The following is a 23,241-nucleotide window of genomic DNA, read 5'->3' on the forward strand; positions in this document are numbered from 1 at the left end:
GATGTAATTCTTTCACAAAATAGTAAAAAAAAAATTATTTTTTTGGGGTGGTGGGGGTGTTAATATTACCAAAATTAAGTTGTATTTTTTTCTTTTTATTTTAGAAAGTCCCAATATTACCAGATTTTTTTTTCGGGAAAAACGTTTGAATCTTTGTTTTTTTTTAATAAATAAGAAAATACAAATATTTGTTATAATATTACAAAAAGACAGAATATTTTTAAGAGAAAATTGCATTTTGTGGGTCAAGGATTGTGCAGTTCTCTTTCCTTTTATTTTTTTAGAAAGAAGAACATTTAAAAAAATCTTTCAAACGTTTTATTATAAAGGGGTAAAGGTTTTTTCAAGTTGTAATATTACAAAAAAAAAATGTAAATATATATTTTTTAGATAAAATATTGCGTATATAGGGTTTAACATTACACGACTGTAATCACAACAATTAGGCTGTAAAAAGCAGTCAGGCTCAGGAAGTCCCAGTGAACTCTGGAGAAAAAGAATTCCAATTCAATGAATTACATTTTGAAGTGAGATAGGATGGAGTTTCTCACATCAGGGTAGGGCGACTCTACTGGGGTGTAACCCCGCACGTGTGCCCCATGTATTGCAACGTTTGCATCTGGGGGCCAGCTGCCGCTCTCTTGATGTGCAAGCGCATCAAAGTGATTGGGGGGGGGGGGGGAGTGTCACTGGAAGGTTTCATTTAAAACACAGCTGATAGAGTGACAGTGGGGAGGAATCTGATTTTCATGGATGCAGCCAGACATACTGACTTGTTCTAGGTCACGCTGATGTCACATTTAATATGGTAAGTGTCAGTTACCAAGAGCAGAATGTTCTTGTATAATGAAACAAAACGAGCAGCTTGTTTTGCTTTTCGTTAAAAATTCTTTATTGGACAAGGAAGCTTAAAAAGGGTATCCTGTGCTGGTGAACAAGAAGCAGCTGATTACACGTCAGGGATGAAATGCCACATGGAACAAATTAGCAACCTTAGATGGGATGTAATATAGTACTGTAGAAGCACACTATGACATGCAAAATGTGCTTAAGACTTTGTCTTGTTTGAAGAATAAATATACATTAAAATATAAAAAATGATGATAGTGGATTCTTATTAAACTTACTTTTAATATAGTCCAGGGTTGGGCATATCCTGATTTCATCAAGTATTTTTTCTTTTTGTCAAGACAAAAGTTTGACCAAGGCACTCAACATTTACAATTAATACACAAGCTTACGACACAGATATACTTTGAGAGAGAGAGAGACCTTGAACTTCAATCTAACTTCCTAACATTAAAAGGCCTACCTAACCATAACCAACCCAAACTAATCTACAAATCCTATCCTCAAATTTACAGCCCAACCACAAACTCCTATCTTAAAACCTAACCCCAAATCCCTGGTTTTCAAACTCATGGCCAATATAGACAACACTACATAATTTCATGTGGCTGACCAAAACCAGGAATTAATCCAAATGACAAAGAAAAGTGGCATCAAGACTAAATGAGCTTTGACAAAGGCTGTGAATGTTTTGTTCCCCCCCAATAATTACATGGCTTCCGTCATGATTGTTCCTCTTAGAGCAGCTGTAACTGCGATAAATGCAACCCTAACCTCATGTGTGCATCAATATCACTATAAGGTGCCTTGGAGACTTCCCCATTGAACTTTTTCATTTCTGAATACACTTAATACAATTTTCATTGTATTAAGTAGATGTTATATACTGTTAGAAATTAATATTGGTAGTCTCCACACTTTTTTTTTTTTTAAATATACCTGCATATATAAATTAACTGCAAGCAGACACTGTACATGCAAAGAGCACAATATGCAAGATTGCTGACAAGTGTGGACATTTTTGGCTAATGTTAGCATTTCATAAGCATATGGTTCAGTCAGCAAGCCTACTCTGTACTGTTTAAGAATTTCTGAAAGCTTATTATATCAATTGATATTTCACTTTGACAGCTTGAAAACATCCAACTACATGAAAATTACAAAACATAAGTGTAAATATGTAAACGCTTACTCTGCAACTATCCACTGTCACCGTTGAAGACAAAATACTGGTTGTAATGTAAATGAAAATTGAGGATTTCATAAAGGGGCAGTTACACCATAATGACAGGGTGGACAGCAATTTCAGGACATGCGAAATGTTCAATATGATCATAAAAATAGAATATAAATGACTTGTTTTATCAAATAACATGGACAATAAAACTGTCATTTAACAATGTACCTTACACACAAAAAGTTAGAGCAGTGTGGGACATGGCAAAAAAATAAATTGTACTGGTATGTGTGCAAATGTTTTGCCACTCATAAGACCTCAGAGTTTCAGTATTCTGCTACATTTTCATGATGACAGTGATTCTGATGAGGTCACCAAAGGCACTTTATAGTGATCTTGACCGAGATAATCTAATCCTAACCTTAACCATCTCTTGTGCATCAGGTCATCAGTAAACTATGTCCTAAAATCAAATGCAGTACATACAGCATGAGGCCAAAAACCACAGTGTGATGATCAATGACGGAATGGTCCCAACATCGGACTGTTAAAATGACAATATAAAGAAAGCGGTGTTCCCTTTTGTCCCATCTTAACACCTTCTATGCCTTTTCCAGGGACTTGTAGTATTCTTTGAGCACGGCCCAGGCCTTTGGCGCCATGAAACCGTCCGGAGGATTGTCGCCTTCGCGGGCCATCTTGCGCATGCGTGTGCCCGAGATGAAGTCATAGTCTTGATGGCTGCGGGGAGGGGGACATTAAAAAGTTCACTTTTTGTTCCACGTCAAGCTAAAGACTTTGACATTGTATCTCGAAGTGGGAATCAAACAATACCAATAACGACATCATAAAGCAATGTACGCCGATATGATAAGACGGATATGTGGGATAGATCTCGAAAAAAATTAACTGTGACAAAAACCATGAGACTGAGGAAGTGAAATGTTTTACATTTTTTTCTAGTCCGAGTACTGAATCGGAAGCAACACTGATACTGCATAACCATACACTACTTAACCTAACCCCAACCTAGTTCTAAACTAGAACCTCAGCCCCTGTCCTCAAACAAACCTACTAAACCAAACCTAAATTTATTCACTCACCAAATCCTAAACTAACCCTACCCCAACCTTAAACCCTAAATTGCCTTAGCATAAACTTTAACCTAACCATGAAATTAAACCACAACCTAACTTTAAACCCTAATTAATTGCAATCCTGATCACTACTGTAACCCTAACATAACGCTAAACACTTCTAAGCACTTGTGTGAGGCTGAATCTTGATTTTTATAGCAATTAACTTACTAACTGTATTCACACCTATTCTTGGTCAATCTTTTACGGTCAAATTCAAAAGCACTTCTAAATTTATTTTCATTGATTGATTGACTTTTAAACGAAACCCGAAATGTAAACCACAATCTAATCCTAAACCAACCCTCCAACTACTACTCTCAGACATGCTAAATACAGTTGTGACAATGACTAAAATATGAAATTTGTAATTTGAACTAGTAATGCTTACATTTTGACCATAAACAGTTTCATTTCCAAGTTCTATGTATTAATTTATAGCTCTATTGATGTCCTCAGTTATAAGCGTTCCACATTAAAAAAAAAAAAAAAAAAGCAGAACCATGACGGCTCTTTGAATTGAGTCCACATTGAGCCATGCCCAGGCGCATTTTGTTTTGGCCACATTTCCATTCGGTGTCAAATTAGAAGCAGCTTGCTCTGAGTTCAACCATGACCTCTTCAAGGGTGGCAGAACTATTGAGAACACCCAAATAGGATTTTGCATCACTTTTGTGCTCTAAAGAGAGTGAATTCTGCAGCCCTCTGAAGTTTTGTACTAGTACTCGATGTTCCTGATAAACTCAACAGTGTCACGGTCAAATAAAAGGCATGGTTCTGACCATTGGTCCCCTAGTGTCATTGCTCTTCCTTTGCTATTTCACTGCACCAATGAAGAATAGAAAATGGAGGGAAATACAGTGGCTAGCCACTTGTCGTAGGACTACAGGCTTCCTCCCACATTCCAGGAACATGGAAGTTCGGAGTTGTCCATAGGTGTGAAAGCTGGTTTGTCTTTATGTCCTCTGTCATTATCTGGCAACCAGTTCAGAGTGGATCCCGCTTCTGCCGCCAAATGTCAGCAGGGATCGGTTTCCAGTTTCACCCGCGATACTCACTTGTTCGAATCGTAGAAGTCCATGGCTTTTTTCACTTTGTTGTAAGCAGCGACCTTGAAGGGAACAATCTCCAGGGTGATGAGACCCGGGGCCATGGTGAGGACTTTGGCCCCGTGGGTGGGCTCGTACAGGTCCTTCCCCGTGTCGGGGTGGGGCATGCCGGCGGGGTCGCGGCCCACAATGTAGAAGTTGGCTCCGGCTACCATCCGAGCTCGGCAGTGCCACTGCACCTGTCGAAGGAGCAAACGTGTATTTTAATCTTGCCGGCAAATCTGGGGGGAGAAAAGAAGAGAGCCATGATTTTTTTTTTTAGATGACGTAGGTGAAACGGCTTGGTGATTTAGCGTCACTCCTCATTTGGGCAAATTCTCTAGTAGGAGTTCAAAGGCAGAGCGAATTTGAAATGTGCCCAAAATGGCGGTTCCCAACCAAAATGTCGGCTTTCCTGTTCATTTTCAAGCATGTTGAGGCCCCCAAAAAGGCAAGACATTTGAAAGGCATTCACCTCAGTGGGCCCGGCGTACATCATGGGTGAGGGGAAGATGGCGACGATGGTGGAGTCCGGATTCAGGACGCCCTCGTCCAGCACAGCGGCGTGCTGCCTCATCCGCCACTGCAGCGGCACGTCGTCGTCCTTGGTCCAGCCGCCCAGCGGGTGCAGCAGGAGCACGGGCCGGCGGTAGCCCCGCTCTGTCAGGCGCTTGTGGGTGTCCTGCATCAGGAGGGCGTGGCCGTTGTGAACCGGGTTGCGCAGCTGGAAAGCAAACACGGCATCTGCGGTGGGAGGAAATGTGGACTGGAATTAGCTTTTTCGTTGACTATAAATGTTTATATACTGCAGATGGCTGGAGGCATTTTTGGGAATACAGTAGAACCTCAATAGAACAGACTAATAGGGGCTGGGTCGTCTGAACCAGCTGATTGTCCGTTCCAGTGAAGGAGTTATGCTAGGACAACAGGGAACACAACAACCAAAAGAAACTGTTGCTGTACCAAAAATAGGAAGTTCCAGACTCCAAAGACTTGTTTTGTATTCCTTAAGAGTTAATGCCGCAGCCATGTCGCTCTCTCCCTGCCAGCGCTCGATGCACAATAGACGATAGAACCATCGTCACGTGGCCACCACATCAATGCAAGAGCTCTTGCATTTGCTTTTTCTCAGAGGATTTTCTCCTTCGAGTTCCTCCACGATCTCACGTTCGATTCATTCACATTGAACTGCCGCGCTGCTTGACGATTTCCTACTTCAGCAAGATTAAGTTTTGTTTCAAGGCGACTGAGTAACGACCCGTTAGAAGACATTTTGTACTTTTAAGTTTAAGGTATAACAAACTCATGAGTGAGCATTTATGCTGTGTAGTGCAGTAGCAACTGACAACAATAGCAAAATGGTGGCTGACACAAGGACGTCAGAATGCGTCAGCGAGTAGCGCTCATTTACCGTCATATACACCTTCACTTCCTGAATGTTTCATGATCATGCATTCCCCGAGCCAAAAAACATACCTGCATTCATTTCTTTAAACTTCTGTTTGAGCTCGATGGGTGTCAGTCGGTACTGGTCCAGTCCGTCGTTCCAGTAGATCCGGTCAAAGACCTGCAGGTCGCCACCAACCAGCCAGTCGCCGCTCTCCATGACCATCTGAAATGGGAGTCACTGCGGTCAATACGGTGGACGCTGAACGCAAACATAGTGCAGACACGAGACATCCGCGAGCCATAAAAAAAGCGCTTAAGCGAGCTGGAGCGGCACCAGGCGAAGGTCTAATAAAGTCCAGACTTGTCAGGTCCGAAACAGCGGGGACACTCAGAAAATGGATCCAAAGTAAAACCTGTTCCAAAGATTTTCTCCCCTCTTGAGCTTCATTGGAAAAGGTCACCAAGCATACAGGCTGGCTTGGCAATCTAAAAAAAAAAAAATATATATATATATATAGCTTGGTGAAGCAGCGTGTGGCTCACTGCCCAAGGTTATTTTTGTACGCTCCGTTCCAAGTAACTGTCAACAATTAGATGTTACGGTCGCAAGACAGCAGTGTAAGTGGGACAGCAGCTGTCTTGTTAGTCTGAAGACCTTGTATACTGCACTTATGTGCTTTCTCTATGCAACATCTGCTCTTCCTATAGCAATAACAATTATGTTTTCATGCTTTTGAATACAGCAACTACATTAAGCCTGCCACACACCGAGCGACGCGGCCAAAGGCAAATGGTTCTGCAACCGGTTATTAGGGGCCAACCATCGGGAACTAGTGTTGCTGCGATTCGAAATTTCAATTCGAAATTGCCATCGCAGCGTCACATCTGTAACGGCCCGCCCAAAAAATGTTAATACAAAAACAATTAAAAACAAAATTTAAAAAAACTAAACTGCTCGTGTTGCACCTTTCGCAACAACAAATGTTTCCGGGTAACAAATGAAATCCATTCTGCCTCTGCCAAGCTGTACCAATACAGTAGATGCATTGTGTTTTACAGTAATACTTAAGTATAATTTCTTGTACCCGTGGCTGAAAATCCAAGCGAGGTTGTTCGCAATTGCTCAGTTCCGTCTGGTTCATTTGCATCACTGTGTGCGGCAGGCCTTTGCAAACTTGTTTCAAATTATAATAAAACAAAAAAAAACAAGCATGCATTTTTGATTTTCTTTAGCTTTTCTGCTACGTTTATGCAACCAGCTTCAACCAGGGGTATTAAGGGAAGACTATTTAAGGGTCCTACAATGTACGACACTAAACACACCAACTCCTACTCTCTTGGAGCGCTTGCACACTGCACAGACTCAGTTTATTTAACATAACTCACAAGTGACCATCAAAACAAAACATTTGGCTCTTTAGCGCATCATCCCCAACCCACTCTCCAGGCATGACTAAATCGATTTATACTCAATCCAACTGTTGAACTATTGAAACAGTTGGATTAAGCATGGATTGATATAATGATATAAACGACAGAGGGTTAGATTGTACGGTAGATGTTTTTATATCGTACTACTATAGACATCGTTGTATCACACAGCCCTAGTTTAGTGTATTGTTGTTTTAACAGTTCACTAATAACTGTGGTTAAAATCTTTTTACATTTCAATTGATTACATCCATTACAACCCCAATTCCAATGAAGTTGGGACGTTGTGTTAAACAAAAACAGAAAACAATGATTTGCAAATCATGTTCAACCTATATTTTATTGAATACACTACAAAGACAAGATAGTTAATGTTCAAACTAATCAACTTTATTGTTTTTAGCAAATAATCATTAACTTTAAAATTAATTTTATGGCTGCAACACGTTCCAAAAAAGCTGGGACAGGATCATGTTTACCACTGCGTTACATCACCTTTTCTTTTAACAACATTCAATAAACGTTTGGAAACTGAAGGCAATAATTGTTGAAGCTTTGTAGGTGGAATTGTTTCCCATTCTTGCTTGATGTACAGCTTCAGCTGTTCAACAGTCCGGGGTCTCTGTTGTCGTATTTTACGCTTCATAATGTGCCCCACATTTTCAATGGGAGACTGGTCTGGACTGCAGGCAGGCCAGTCTAGTACCCGCACTCTTCTACTACGAAGCCACGCTGTTGTAACACGTGGCGAATGTGGTTTGGCATTGTCTTGCTGAAATAAGCAGGGGCGTCCATGAAAAAGACGTTGCTTGGATGGCAGCATATATTTCCCCAAAACCTGTATGTACCTTTCAGCATTAATGGCGCCTTCATAGATGTGTAAGTTACCCATGCCATTGGCACTAACCATACCCTCACAGATGCTGGTTTTTGAACTCTGCGTCCATAACGGTCCGGATGCTTCTTTTCCTCTTTGGCCTGGAGGACACAACGTCCACCACAATTTCCAAAAACAATTTGAAGCAAAACAATTTGTTGCACCACAGAACACTTTTCCACTTTGCATCGGTCCATCTTGGATGAGCTCGGGCCCAGAGAAGCCGGCGGCGTTTCTGGGTGTTGTTGTTAAATGGCTTTTGCTTTCTATAGTAGAGTTTCAAGTTGCACTTACAGATGTAGCGCCGTACTGTATTTACTGACATTGGTTTTGTGAAGTGCTCCTGAGACCATGTGGTGATATCCTTTACACATTGATGTCAGTTTTTGATGCAGTGCCGCCTGAGGGATCGAAGGTCACGGGCATTCAATGTTGGTTTTCGGCCTCGCCGCTGACATGCAGTGATTTCTCCAGATTCTCTGAACCTTTTGATATTATGGACCGTGGATGATGAAATCCCTAAATTCCTTGCAATTGTACATTGATGAACATTGTCCTTAAACTGTTGGACTATTTTCTCACCCACTTGTTCACAAAGAGGTGAACGTCGCCCCATCTTTGCTTGTGAATGACTGAGAAATTCAGGGAAGCTCCTTTTATACCCAATCATGGCACCCACCTGTTCCCAGTTGGGGTGTTCCAAACAGGTGTTTGATGAGCATTCCTCAACTTGCAGTCTTTTTTTGCCACCTGTCCCAGCTTTTTTGGAACGTGTTGCAGCCATAAAATTCTAAGTTAATGATCATTTGCAAAAAACAAAGTTTATCCGTTTGAACATTAAATATCTTGTCTTTTTAGTGTATTCATTTAAACAGGTTGAACATGATTTGCAAATCACTGTATTCTGTTTTTATTTACGTTTAATACAACATCCCAACTTCAATGAAATTGGGGTTGTATTTCCGGTGGGTAAAATTGTTTCAAAACCAAATCACAGGCTAACCAGTGTCCTGGAATGGATTACATTCCGTCCGAAATCTGTGGAAGTCTAATTATGACTGGAAATGAAACTGTTCTCACGTGTGAAGATTGTGCGCGTTTATGTGACGCGATCAATACCTACTCGACTCGTTTCCCACACTCTAGTGAATCAGCCCGTGAACGACTAGCCTACTGACGAGTTGTGAAAGGCTAGATTAGCATCTTTGTCCGCCGCAGAGATCGATGGCTCTGTTTATGTTGGAGAGGGGAAACATCTGTATGAACACGCGCGCTGTTAATCCATCGCACGCGCACAGGGCGGATTCGGCCACGCGAGAAGGGCTGAGGCAAATAAACAAGTGGTGCGCTGGGGTTTCCAAGGAAGAGGGCTCCTGTCTGACTAGCCAACAGGTAAACAGGAAAAAGTGCATTAAGCGCATGTAACGCACAGCAGGTTGAATTCTGGCAGGAAACAGTAGGGATGGAGAAACATTTGGGTGAACAGTGCAGCGGTCTACTGACAAGAGTGTCTCCGGCGTGCGGGTTGAACGCATACACTTGGGTATACAAACATTGGTTACTGAGTGACATCTTTAATGACGACAAGCTGAGCACACGCTTCGTTGCGACAGTCAGAATTAAAAGGCGTAAGACCACAAATTATGCTAAAAATTTAAATCACTGCTAGTGAAAAAAAACAAATCATCTCTGTCAGCTGTTCTGGGTTTCAACAAATATATGTACAAGTATAAATTTTGTGGAAAACAATGTATTTCACTAGTTCAATTCAAAAAGTGAAACTCGGATTCGCAACACAGACTTTTATAATTTTGATCATTTGCACAATTGACATTGTCCCAGATTATCGCACTACTAGTCACTTTAAACTGCGTACATTCCTTGAAGTCTCTAGGACTATTGCTATATTAGTCATTGAAACTGCTCTAATTGATCTGCATCTTTTTCCACAATTGTCAAAAGAAATAAATACATTGTACCGGCATTACCAGATTACTAGCAACCTTTTATTGCTCAGCGACTGTTTTTCTCAATGTCTTTATGTCTCAAAAGTATTCTCTGTCAATTGACTGTTGTCGTACTCGAGCAGCTCCAACTACCGGAGACAAATCCCTTGTGTGGTTTTTTTTGGGACATACTTGGCAAAATAAAGATGATTCTGAAGATACAAATCACGTTTTAATATATAAATTAGGAATTGGTTAAATTCATCTGTATAATGAAGCCCCATTTATAGCATGGATATGTCGCTATAAGTGAAAACTTGCTATACAGACACTTTTTTAAATCGTTTCTCAGCAGACTTAAAGTTGTTAAAACACACATTTTAAACACAAAAATTTACAAATATAAATTATATTATTATTAAAATGCATTTGTACAGCCCTGATACATACACCCTACCTCCATCTGCTATTTGTGACGGAACAGTTCCCCCATTATCTTATCTACCTGAACCTCGAAGCCACAGATTGGAACAATTACAACCCATGCAGCGAGAGTGACTCAGCGTCCAGAAACAACACCTGCGAAAGCACGCTGGACCAAAAACAGGCAGATCAAGCGATTAGCCCGGGCGTCCGGACAAGTCGGGAGGAGGAGCGCCTGACCCCGGCCTAGCTATGGACAGAATGTCTTTCCATACGCAAAGTGAAAAAGACGCCACGTCAGATCTGTGTTCTATCAGCGTTGATTCAGAGGAGGTGCAACGTGGTTCTGCAGAGGCTCATCACTTTGGATTTACGACGACTTTGGGTGCAAACATTTGTCTTTTAACGGCACACCTGCACGTCGAAGTGCACACCTTTTAAACTACGTCCAAACTTGAAAGCCACCCTGTTGGGTTGGTGAAAAAGTGAGCAGCACCACCTGTGTTGCTAAGGCCATGTCCACACAAACATTGCTAGATTTTTTTTTTCTTTTTTAGGAAACTTATGTTTTTTAATGAGCTGCCGGCCTTTTTCCACAGGCAAAATGAGTTTTGGAGGGTGGAAAAGTGAGCTTTTGGAAAACTGGTCAGGCTGAAAACATTTTACAAAAGTGCGTGCGTGTAGACTGAGAACAACAGAACAGCATTAGCGTGAAATAAGCACACCTAATTAATGTAGAAGTACTTTTTGTCTAAGAACGTTTTGAGTTGTGGCGATGTGGCACTTGGACACATCCCAAATCACAAATCTCTCTCACTGCCGATCGATTGAGTAGGTCCTGCTTATCAGAAGCTAAGACTGTTAGCCAAAGCTAACTTGTGCAGCCAACAAAACTGAATGCAGCTCTGCTGAGATTTTGGCCTAGCTATGATAGCAGGGGGATCACACCTGTGGGTGATGTGGGTGGTCTGCATGATATTGATACAGGATGGTGTTTCAGACAGTGTAGCTGCTTGAAAGTGGCTTTAGATCTTCACCCAGCCAAGCTGATAATGGGCAGAGAAATTTTTAGGGGTGGTTATGTAAATTAGCCCCACAGTAACGTAAAAATTGGGGCAGAAGTGCAAAACGGCTCCCTCAGATACAAGATTTACTTGTTTGATTTTGCACTTGAAGGGTAGACAGCACTCCACAGTCCCAACTAGTTGTATACAGTACAAGCAATTAGTCGAATTTCCAAATTCTACCCTTCGTTTTATTTTTTTTAATCCCACCTCAATCGTCATTAAAGGTAACTGTTTTTAAGAGTTTACTATATCTCATGTATTCATATTAGACTGGGTAACCTTTGCTTATGACATATAGGCCAATGTACAAATGTTGCTTAAAACCTTGCTAGTAAAGGTTTTATGATGATGACAAACACATCTAGGACGCAATCAAAGCAAACAATCCAAATCCCATCCCAGGTTGTGAGCCAGGCCTATCTGAAGAATCCTGATCACCATCAGTTTGCTCTCAGCTACTGACCTTGATGTAGGGATGGTTCTTACAGGTGGTACCCCACTGGCGGGCACAACGTTCCTCCTTGCGGTGCTCGTAGAACTCGGGGTTGCGAAGGATGGCCACTCGCCTGCCTTCATACACCAACGCCATCGCCGTCACGCCATCCAGGCGCTCTTTGTCCTCTGAAGCCACCGGCAGCACCACCGGCACTGACAGGTTGATCACACCGCCTGGGGCCGAAAGTGAAGATTTCATCAGCAGTTATTTAAAGCCATTTCCAATATTTGGGTCGTGCCAAGAGTTGCTTTTTCTTAAACTCTACCACAGTGGACATCCAATTTAAAAAATGAAGATGTGAAGGGTAGACTTTCAGCTATAATTGAAGGGGTTTCGCAAAAAAGACCAAATTACCATTTTATGCTGGGTACCTCCACGTTCTGAGGATTACAAATGTTTAGACAGAGTGGCATAATTGTAACAATAACTATCATTTCTTGTTTCTTTGTAGGTCTTGGTGCCTTTGTTTGTCTTCAAAACTTGAAAAGCATGTTTCATTTGTGAAGGAATGGATAGCACCTGTCCAAATACTTTTGAGCCCCAGGAAATGGTAGCTTATTATGTCTGTATCCTGTATGGTAAATGCTATATTTTTGTAAAATCTCACATCTTTATCAATGGCCAGAGCACAGGCACTCTTGGAATTGCTGTTATTCTTCCGACAAATTAATTACCTTTCAGGGAAATTATTATTATTTTGCTTTAAATGTATTTTAGGGGTCCTGAACACAACCCTTCAAAACTCACGCAGTAGCACCACTGGAAAGTTTGAAAAAGTTAGCCCCCGACACCAGTTTCATCAATCGACACATAATTGGGTGGACATTTTTGTCATAACTGGTTGCACGGAAAAGTCTTAGCACCCATGTCCGAGATTGAACAGGAAGTCAAAAATTTTCAGTGAATTCCAGGACTCGTACTTAACCAAACACCACCGACCCCCTCCACCTCCCCCCCCCCCTTTTTTTTGTGCTTACGCCATCTAATGCAGCAAAGTTTGATGACCATTTTGAAACTTCAACATAAAAAAGGAGGTGCGAGAGCACGTTCATCAACTGTTATTGTCCAGATACATCTGAACTTAAGCGTCATATGGTTTAAGAATTTGAATAGTGAACACATCCTTAAAGGTTTCAATGGATGTTGATGCTGTGGCGTCAGAAGGTGATCTGGACCCCGCTGCGCCGTCGTCTGGTCCCAACGTGCGGGTCGAGCAGCTGCTTCACATTAAAACTCACACGAGCCAGCGAGGAGGACGCAAACGGGATTTTTATTGTTTATATTAGCAGACCGTTCTGTTAGCTGAGGGCCGGCGGCTTTGATTGACGTCGAGTGAGGAATTCACTGGGCTACAGCTGCAATTTTCTGGCATGCCAAACTACATGTCAATCTGTGATTTTTAGACACCTCATTTACATACTTGAGTTATTATCGCTGCTTTTTACATTTTTGGGGTATTCATTCTTGGACCGCTGTGGTTATAAGCACCTGCCAAAATCTGAAAATGATACATAGGCAATGCAAATTCTTTTTCATTTTCAAGTATTTTATGTATGTGCACACAACAAAAAAATTTGGCAGAACAACACAGGCCTCAGCAATTGGGAAAGGGTCATGTGTGAAATCGAGGAATGTTCGCGAAGCCTAAGTTGCAGTAATTGCACTCAAAACACATTGTGATACTCCTATTGCCAAAACAAAGTACCTTTTCTAAAAACTTGTGTGGAACAATAATGAGAATCTATTGCTCTTTTTGGATCCAAACAAAGCTTAAAATTGTTAAAAGCCAGGATTACTGGCTAAATTAAATGCCTGTGTCTAATTCTGATCAGAGACATCTTATTTCTGACTTTTTATAGATTTCAAGGTGAAAGAATGCCTAAGGTAAGCTCTGCTCGCCATCTAGTGGTCTTTTAAGCGTACTGCAAATGCACTTTTCACATGAAAATTCATTGCTTGTACAAATAGTTGAATCTCTGAAGTGCCTGGCCACCCATCAAGAGTGAAATAACATCTTTTAACCACCTCTTTGTGTGGATAAGATTAGATGGAAAAGTAAATGTATTTCTTTATTTTAACTAGTAGTCACTCATGGAGTCAGAAAAGTCGCTAGGAGCAACACTTAGTAGGCTAACTCTGTCACGACACGCTAACTCCGCTACTGGTCGTGGTAGTGATGAAAGCTGTACTCCACATTTGCATGCATGAGACAGAACCACCCTTCCTCCCAAAACTGCATGAGCTGAACCAGAGTGTGGCAAGCAGATGTACAAGTCTTTATCCACTGTGTATATTGACCCAAGAATGTCAGAGACTGTTTATTAACACAGCTGGGAACTCTTTAAATTGCCAAATAAATTGCTTTATGCCGTGTGTCTCCTTTAAAAATAAATAAATAAAATCATACCATCCAGCAGGCAATCAAAGTGGAGACACTGAAGATACTCTCGCTCCCTCATGAAGCCGTTGAGTGGCGTGGCCCAGCCTTCGGCCAGCACCTGTACCCACTGCATGTCCACCTGAGGGTCACAAAAACCATCAGCAACTGTAAATCTAATTTGCAGTCAGCCATATATGCTGAAAAAAAATCTAGGTTTTATAACGTTTAAGCAGTCATAAAGTACTATAACAATCAGACTGGCATATAAAATCAATACTGCACCGCTAGAAAACGATACATCACAACACAGTGGATGTACATCCACACTGGCGCTTCGCACAAGCACGATTGTGTTTCTGTGTTTCTCCTTTTCTGACTGCAGCTGAGTCTCAAGAGTCCCCAATAACACTAAACTTGTTGCTGGAGGGGTCTTAATACTTAAATGTAGCAAAAAAAAGTCACCAAGTTGGCAATTTGACCACGCTCATTAGCAGAACCCTGGGGCTTATTTCGATGAGATGGCACCACCCCCTCAAAAAAGGCTGATTCAATTTAGCTAGGCTCTAAAGAGAGGGCAAAAAGTCTCCTTGAATTTTTACCAATTCGCTAGATTTTGTGAGTGGTCGTAACGCTTGTGGATGGTCAGCAAAAATAAAATTGCTGTACACTGGGGCTTCCAATATGAAAAAGAACAAAGAAGAACCTTTCCAATCTGAAAAGCAGGCAGCGTCTCCGCGTCAGCTTTGGCCAGGTCCAGTTTGTTCTCTTGAACGTACAACTCTTTCACCTCGTAGGAAGCATCCACCGGTACAATGTCCTGCGATAATCGCAGAAAAGCAAAACAATTCCGTGTGACATCAGCAGTCGGGTAAAGTTAACTTGTGCATGCGTTCACCCTCTCCTGAAGCAGGTCAACCAGCTGCTGGATGCACTCGTTCACGCTGCAGGAGTCAGTCTTCAGCACCAGCTCGGGCGCCTCGGGTTTCTCGTACTCAGAGTCGATCCCGGTGAAGCCTGCGCGGCGACGTAAGATGTACGGTTTCATTAAACATCACATGACATGCTTGGTGTGGGGATGACAATGGGATCATCAACTCCATGTTACTTACGTCTGACACCTGTTAGCTCTGCTATTTTGTTTAAAAAAAAAAAAAAAAAATCCAATTTTGTCTCTTTAATTAATTAAACAGAACTGGCAGACATGAAAACAAGTTGGGAAAAAAAACAACGCCTTTGTGTTGATACAAAGGAGTACAGTATCAGGTCCACACTTGAAGAGTCGGGGAAATTTACTAGTAGTTGTATTATGAGAACTGAGTCCTACATTTATAAGGAAGAAGTCAAAATTATATAAGAAAAGCCATGATTTTTTATTTTTTTTTTACAGAACACATGGCCAAAAGGTAATATTAAAAGAACAAGACAAAAGTTGTACCTGTACTATTACAAGAAATAAGTTGTTCTATGAGAAAAAAGTACTAATACAAGTATAAAATTGATTATATGAAAACCGTTGTAATATTGTGTTGTTATTAAGAGTAAAGACAATTTTACAAGAATAAAGTAGCAACATGGGCGTGAATAACGAGAAAAAGGTAACATTACGAGTATGAAGTTGTAGTATTACTGGAATAAAGTCAAGAATAAGAATTTTCTATAATTTACATATAAGGAGGAAGTCAATTTAAGTAATTTAAGATAAAGTAGTAATATAATGAGAATTTTCTTTTACAAGAATAGGGTGAAATTGTGAGAGGAAAAAAACAGAACAAGTGTGAAAAAGTAATATTACGAGAAGTCAGTTGAACCACTGAGAACCAAAGTGGGCTAGCTACATTTTTGTCACTCGGCACCTTCGCGATTTGTAGTTTTATTACTGCAAAACAATCTGGAAGATTTATATGGCAATAATAACTTCTACATGCTTGTTTTTACAGATGTTTGTTTTCTGAGCTTTTCGTTTACAGTATTACAAACTTGCATCAAATCTCTCAATTTCAAGACAGACAACTTTCACTTGTACTCACATGCAGGTGCACTGGCGCCCAAGCTAAAGCACGACCTGCATTCCGAGTCTTTTATCAATCTCTGAACCTCACTTTCTGGGATATTTTGACAGGAGGTGGAGCCTGGTTTTGTGGGCGCTGCCATCTTGCATCTTTTTTCCCCAATTGTTGCACTGATGGATCAGGAAAAGTGCAGAGTGCAATAATGGACTGTCCCTTAAATGTAAACTTTGGAACTAAACCTCGATTTAGACCTGTATTTTTTTGAAAGATATGCCTTTTTTGTTTTCTGCACTTAACTTAAAAATGACAAAAATTTTGTTAGAGCGTCTGCCTCACAGTTCTGATGACTGGGGTTCAATCCCCGGCCCCGTCTGTGTGGAGTTTGCATGTTCTCCCCATGCCTGCGTGGGTTTTCTCCGGGCACTCCGTTTTCCTCCCACATCCCAAAAACATGCATGCTAGGTTCATTGAAGACTCTAAATTACCCGTAGGTGTGAATGTGAGTGCGAATGGTTGTTTGTTTATATGTGCCCTGCGATTGGCTGGCAACCAGTTCAGTGTGTACCCCGCCTCCTGCCCAATGATAGCTGGGATAGGCTCCAGCACGCCTGCGACCCTTGTGAGGAGAAGCGGCTCTGATAATGGATGGATATTTCGGGGGGAGGGGTTTAAGAAGAAAAAAAAAAAAAAAAAAACAGGAAAAAGTTGTAACATTACGAGAATTTTAGAATGAAGTTGTCATATTATGACCACAAATGTATAACTAACTGCATTATGAGTCAGGACTCAATTCACAGACAATCACAAGTGGGAATCCCACAACTGAACTCGGTGATACACTTCACTGATAACCCCCAAAAAAAAACTCTACCTCGTATTTCGCCCGCTCTGGCTCTCTTGTAGAGGCCCTTGACGTCTCTCTGCTCGCACACGTCCAGCGGGGCGTCCACAAACACCTCGAAGAAAGGTAGCCCCGCCGCTTCGTGGATCTTCCTGGCATTAAGACGATCCTGCAGACAACTCAGTCATGAGAAACAATCCAGTGTATGCGCAACCTACTTACGCATTCGGTAAAACTGGTGCAAGCACTTCGCCACTCACCAGGTTTGGGTGAGTGGCGAAGAAGTAGGCCATGACAATGCAATTGTAGACACAGGATGTCACCACAGAACAACCAAGGGTTACAATAATCGATGTTTAGGCTTCATATTTGTAATACATAAACAACATACAGTGGATCCCCCCCTATTTGCGGGGAATCGGGACAAGGCCGGATCACGAATAGCAAAAAAAAATCTTCATAAATTCTAAAAATAAAACAAAAAATAAAAACAATGGCAGCAGATAGGAGAGTATGCAGGGGTCCACAGTAAAATGTATTTAACTTTTGTCCAAAGACACCAGCCATAAAGAAAATTAACAAGCATGTAATCAAACCGTAGTCATGCTCTTTAGCGTTAGCTCGACTATCTGCTATCAAAAAACTGTTGAGTTTTTTTGGTTCCTTGACATACTTCGACAAGTCGCCTACCTTTTTTTTTTTTTCTAAGGATACATTACAGACTAAGGATATGCTGTACCTTCTGTCCAAAGATGAAGATAGAGTTAAAGCAAACACACCCATTTGTATTACTCCGTTCCCTCATCCAATGAGAATCGATAAGGAATCGGATCGATAAGGGATATCGATAATAGAATAGAAATTCTTCTAAGCTTCCATCCTTAGGTATTACCCACCCTGCCGTAGGGGGAAATGAAGCTGGCCAGGCAAACCAGGCCGGCGTCGGCAAAAAGCCGTGCCACCTCGGCAATGCGCCGGATGTTCTCCTCGCGGTCCTCTGGGCTGAAGCCCAGGTTTTTGTTCAGGCCCTGGCGGATGTTGTCCCCGTCCAGCGTGTAGCACGGGATGCCGTGGCAGACCAGATACTCCTCCAGGGCCATGCTCACTGTGGTCTTCCCAGCGCCGGACAGACCTTGACAACAAAAAGAATAACTACCGGTAAATAAATCACAAAATGGGGCAAATGCCACTTAGGCAGTCACCATCGAATCTATTATCCTATCAATTACTCCATCGAATGATCGAGTAATCAGCCTCGCAACTTACCAGTGAGCCACACAGTGCATCCTCTGAAGCCACCTCTCGTGCCCACCACCTGCCCACGCTTGTTCCTACTGACATGGTGCGCTTGATAAGTGACATTTGTGGCACGCTGCATCCCCTGTATTGATTAAGGCATAAAAATTGATTAGTTGTTGAATTTACAATTAGGAATTGGGTTGATTGTGTGGACTAGTTGTTGAATAATTGCATCTTGAAACAACTTAGGTCTAATTGAGTGCACAACTTGGCTGCCAACAGCAGATAAGATTTGATTCAGTATCATTTACTTTTCTGGTGCAGGCTGGATTGTAGCAATTATTTTTTATTTTTTTGTTCTGAAGTGGCACTATTGGGATGTGCATCATCGCAATGTAACATGAGAAAGAAAAAAAAATGCATCGAATTGGATATCTTCAGATGGGAATCAGGCCTCTTCCAAATACATCTGACACAAATGGGAAATGGGATATCTGCTAATGTAAGTGCAGTGTAAACAGACAGATCAGATATACCCGTCAATGAGCGTTTCACATAATCAAGATACACTGCATCTGCCCAAACAAAACAAAAACCAATAATAAACCCCGGTTGTAAATCTAAACTTACAGGGAAAGCGTGGACAATTAAATATGGTCAAAATTTGTGTGTCAACAATTGTAGACGGTGGCCAGTAGAGTAATGCTGGCGTTACGCTCATTTAGGGCATATTCTCTTGTTTGTGTAAGTCTGTTTTTTTTACACATCTGGGGCCTCATTTATCAGGCGTGTGTACACAGAGGTTTGCGTACAAACATTTCTCTGCAAAGTATGGGATTTATCAAGTTGTACTTGTGCGTGGGGACATGCGTAAATTTACACACAGCTCAGACCATGAGTACACACAAAACCTTGAGGTAGAACACTGAAACTACAAATAGAACGCACTAAGACAGTTAGAAAAGCCATCCGAGTGCACATCCAGCTCCTGTTGCCGCTGGGATTTGTGGCCACTGGAACATTTTAGCAGGAATTTGGCGACACTGTGGCATTTTGCAACTAGCACGAAGGCTGAATAATGTGTGGTACGCAATTATTTCCATGTCTCCAGTTTATATCCAGCTCCCATAAAGACATCATCAACAAGCAGAAATTGAACAAGAGTAGAAGCACCCTTATGAGCTAATACGGCCAGACATAGTTTGAGTCAGATTGTACCCACATTTCAATTTGAAAAATGTTGGTATGTGATCAGGAAATAATTTCATTTAATCAGTGCACAAATAATCTGCGATCGACATCACTTGGAGGAACACACGATTCCATTTATTCATTTTACAGAACAGCTGTGGATGTGCGCCTCTATGGGAGCTGTCATTGAGGATGGCTGGCTGCGCAGACAGTGACGTACATTTCCTGAATACTGTAATGCTTTCAATACGGGTATGCATAATTGCTTGTCCTCCTCCAGTTAAAGATACTGTCTTCTGTGGGCCATGACACATTTTTTGGCATTGAGTTTCATGTTGCATGTTCTCCCCGTGCCTGCGTGGGTTTTCTCCAGGCACTCCGGTTTCCTCCCGCGTCGCAAAAACTTGCATGAATTGGAGACTCTAAATTGCCCGTAGGTGTGAATATGAGTGCGAATGGTTGTTTGTTTGTATGTATGTGCCCTATGATTGGCTGGCAACCAGTTCAGGGTGTACCCCGCCTCCTGTCTGATGATAGCTGGGATAGGCTCCAGCACGCCTGCGACCCTAGTGAGGAGAAGCAGCTCAGAAAAATGGAGGGAGGGATGGATAATTAAATAAATAAATAAATACATATGATAAAGATTAACTAAAAAATTTCACACTATAAATGTTAAATCAGATTTGTTCTATATACTCAGTGGTTAAAGTTTGTGGTCACAGATCCTATTTCATAACAGGGTACCTGGAATACACAATTGCGATTAATATCTGATAACCACTATACCACCATTTAGAAGAAATCTAAATAACGTCTCATGATCTCCTCCATCTTTGCTTCTTCCCACCCCCCACCAAAGTGACAGGGGCTTTCCCCTTTTAGAAAATGTTGGTCCAAATGTAACTTCCCAATGGATTAGCGATACACTACTCATAATCAAATTTAAAAACAAAATTTGAGAAACACTTTTGGATTTTCATTTTTTTTAAAGGACGAATATAAATGTACAGTATTTTAATGGATTCCATTTGTCATGTACGGGCTACCTGGACAGCCACTTCGCTGCTAACACGAGTCATTCAAAACAAGCTTATGTGCCGTCCATATAAACAGGGAAAGGCTAACCATGCTAACGGGCTACGCGTATGGAAGAAGAATTACCCTGGTGTCTCGACGGGATTGGGATGAATGGCTCGATGGCCGAAGACACTCACCCAGTTCTGCTGCGCATTACTCAGCTTCTGCTTCTTGTGCGAGTTTCCATACGTCTCCATGTCGTCCCGTTTACTTAGTTCCACCGTTTTCGAACGCCTTTTAAAGATGACGAGCCGTTAATCTAAGTATGCTTGTAATTTAAACACAACCCGGTGCCGCCAGGTACCACCAGAGCAATCCGAAAAGACGGCGAACAAAAGGAAGGGGTTGGACAGTGGGTAGGGGCCACGTCGCCACTCGAAGCTGTGACAAACTTCTTCTATTTATCTTCTTCTTCTTCTTCTTCTTCTTCTTCTCCTCCTCCTCCTCCTCCTCCTTCTTCTTCTTCTCCTCCTCCTCTTTCTTCTTCTTCTTCTTCTTCTGCTTTTTCTGCTTCTGCTTCTTCTTCTTCTTCTTCTTCGCGTTGTTTTGGCATCCAGTTTAAAGGTGCATTACCGCCACGTTCTGTTCCGGAGTGTGTGCCAGACTGTAGGCTTTGTTACTCCACCACCACAAAAAAGAACCTGCATTGATTCACACATACAGACTTTTATCCTTATTTACTCATAATATTTGCCTACTCCCCATCATATACTCCTAATGCCTAAAGTAGATCCCTATGCCCTTTAGGAATTCTAATAGTGCTTTAACCTGGGCTGTCACCCACTTTTTTGTAAACTCATTTATTCCTACCATCACCACTCTCAGTGTTTCATATTTACACCTAAGAAGAACATGCTCGTCTGACTCCTCCTCCTGACAACCCTCACATAATCCTGTTTGGTGTTTACCTATTATTGATTATTATTATTTATTAAATGTACAGTGCCCCGGCCTTGTCAATATGATTTCTTCTCTTCTTATTGCAATTCCTACCCTTTCAAATTTCACACTCTTTTGTATTTCATGAAGGTGTGTCTTCCTTTGCCTTCTCCATCCCACCTCTCTTGCCACATTTGTATGCTTTTCTCCCGACTTTCACATTTGACCTGCGCCTTACTCAGATTGATGTTTATTTCGTATTCCACAGTTTCAGTATTCACCTGATAGACCTGTAAGATGTTTCACTATGTTTGATGTGCTACTAGAAGGAGAGTTTGCAATTAAAAAAAAAAAATAATAATGTTTTTTGTGTGTCAAATTTGACACTTGTATAGGATTTCATGTTGTGACTACTGCATGTCATCGAGCCCATCAGTTTTTAAATCCTCCGAGGGCCATAATTTCACAATATGATCTGACAGTAGATGACACGTGGTTCATTTTTTTGTTCTTCTTATTGAATGAATAACAAACAATACAACATTTCAACGTTCATAAACAATATTCAGCATGCACTGTACATCGTTGTATAAAAATAACATTTTAAGTATTGATTACAAGTGTGATCCGCATAGTATATAGAATTATCTAGAAATAAAAGACAAGTAGAAAGACAAATGCACAGAAAAAACAGGTAACCAAACTCTGGATATTTTTCAGTGTGAGGCTTCAAATTAAAAAGCATTGTGCACTCTCACCAATGCATTGCTTTTCCTATTGTAACGGGATCTGATAGAGCTGAATATAGAGTTAAAATTTAAATGGAAAGTCAGAAATCTGGGGGGGGGGGGGGGGGGGGGGGGGCGATTGGAATTTTTTTCTGGCATCATTCGTCACGTGGTTTGAAGCAAGCTTCGAAGCAGTAGTTCGATTCGGAGTTCAAAACTGCCGTCACTACTCACGACTCCACTCAAGTTCAACTATTTTGCATGTATATTGTCTTCTTGCAGTTATTATACAGTGGGTACGGAAAGTATTCAGACCCTTTTAAATGTTTCACTTTTTTTTTTATATTGCAGCCATTTGCTAAAATAATTTAAGTTCATTTTTTTCCACGTTAATGTACACACAGCACCCCATATTGACAGAAAAACAGAATTGTTGGCATTTTTGCAGATTTATTAAAAAAGAAAAACTGAAATAAACTGTAATATCACACAGTCATAAGTATTCAGACGCTTTGCTCAGTATTTAGTAGAAGCACCCTTATGAGCTAATACGGCCATGAGTCTTTTTGGGAATGATGCAACAAGTTTTTCACACCTGGATTTGGGGATCCTCTGCCATTCCTCCTTGCAGTTCCTTTCCAGTTCTGTCAGGTTGGATGGTGAACGTTGGTGGACAGCCATTTTCAGGTCTTTCCAGAGATGCTCAATTGGGTTTAAGTCATGGCTCTGGCTGGGCCATTCAAAAACAGTCACGGAGTTGTTCTGAAGCCACTCCTTCGGTATTTTAGCTGTGTGCTTTGGGTCATTGTCTTTTTTTAATCAGAATCAGAATCAGAATCAAAATCATCTTTATTTGCCAAGTATGTCCAAAACACACAAGGAATTTGTCTCCGGTAGTTGGAGCCGCTCTAGTACAACAGACAGTCAATTTAAGGTGAACCTTCGGCCCAGTCTGAGGTTCTGAGCACTCTGGAGAAGGTTTTCGTCCAGCATATCCCTGTAGTTGGCCGCATTCATC

The 23,241-nt window shown here is 41.3% G+C and overlaps 1 protein-coding gene across 2 annotated transcripts; it reads right to left on the reverse strand.

Annotated features, from left to right (window-relative positions):
- Positions 1-865: 865 nt before the first annotated feature.
- Positions 866-21,084, reverse strand: papss1 (3'-phosphoadenosine 5'-phosphosulfate synthase 1). Of its 2 annotated transcripts, XM_061770780.1 has the most exons (12): positions 20,754-21,082; positions 18,376-18,490; positions 18,006-18,241; positions 17,140-17,278; positions 15,155-15,273; positions 14,963-15,076; positions 14,287-14,398; positions 11,847-12,052; positions 5,727-5,862; positions 4,726-4,994; positions 4,221-4,450; positions 866-2,767 (listed from the first exon to the last, which is right to left on the reverse strand). In XM_061770780.1, the coding sequence occupies exons 1-12, from the start codon at positions 20,811-20,813 to the stop codon at positions 2,629-2,631; spliced, it is 1,875 nt and encodes a 624-aa protein (XP_061626764.1). In that variant the 5' UTR covers positions 20,814-21,082; the 3' UTR covers positions 866-2,628. The 2 variants fall into 2 exon arrangements, with proteins under 2 accessions (XP_061626764.1, XP_061626765.1); XM_061770781.1 differs by lacking the exon at positions 866-2,767 and having other exon boundaries at positions 4,355-4,492; positions 20,754-21,084.
- Between the last annotated feature and the right edge of the window lie 2,157 nt (positions 21,085-23,241).

The sequence above is a fragment of the Phyllopteryx taeniolatus genome, chromosome 4, assembly GCF_024500385.1.
Source record: "Phyllopteryx taeniolatus isolate TA_2022b chromosome 4, UOR_Ptae_1.2, whole genome shotgun sequence".
Lineage (NCBI taxonomy): Eukaryota > Metazoa > Chordata > Actinopteri > Syngnathiformes > Syngnathidae > Phyllopteryx > Phyllopteryx taeniolatus.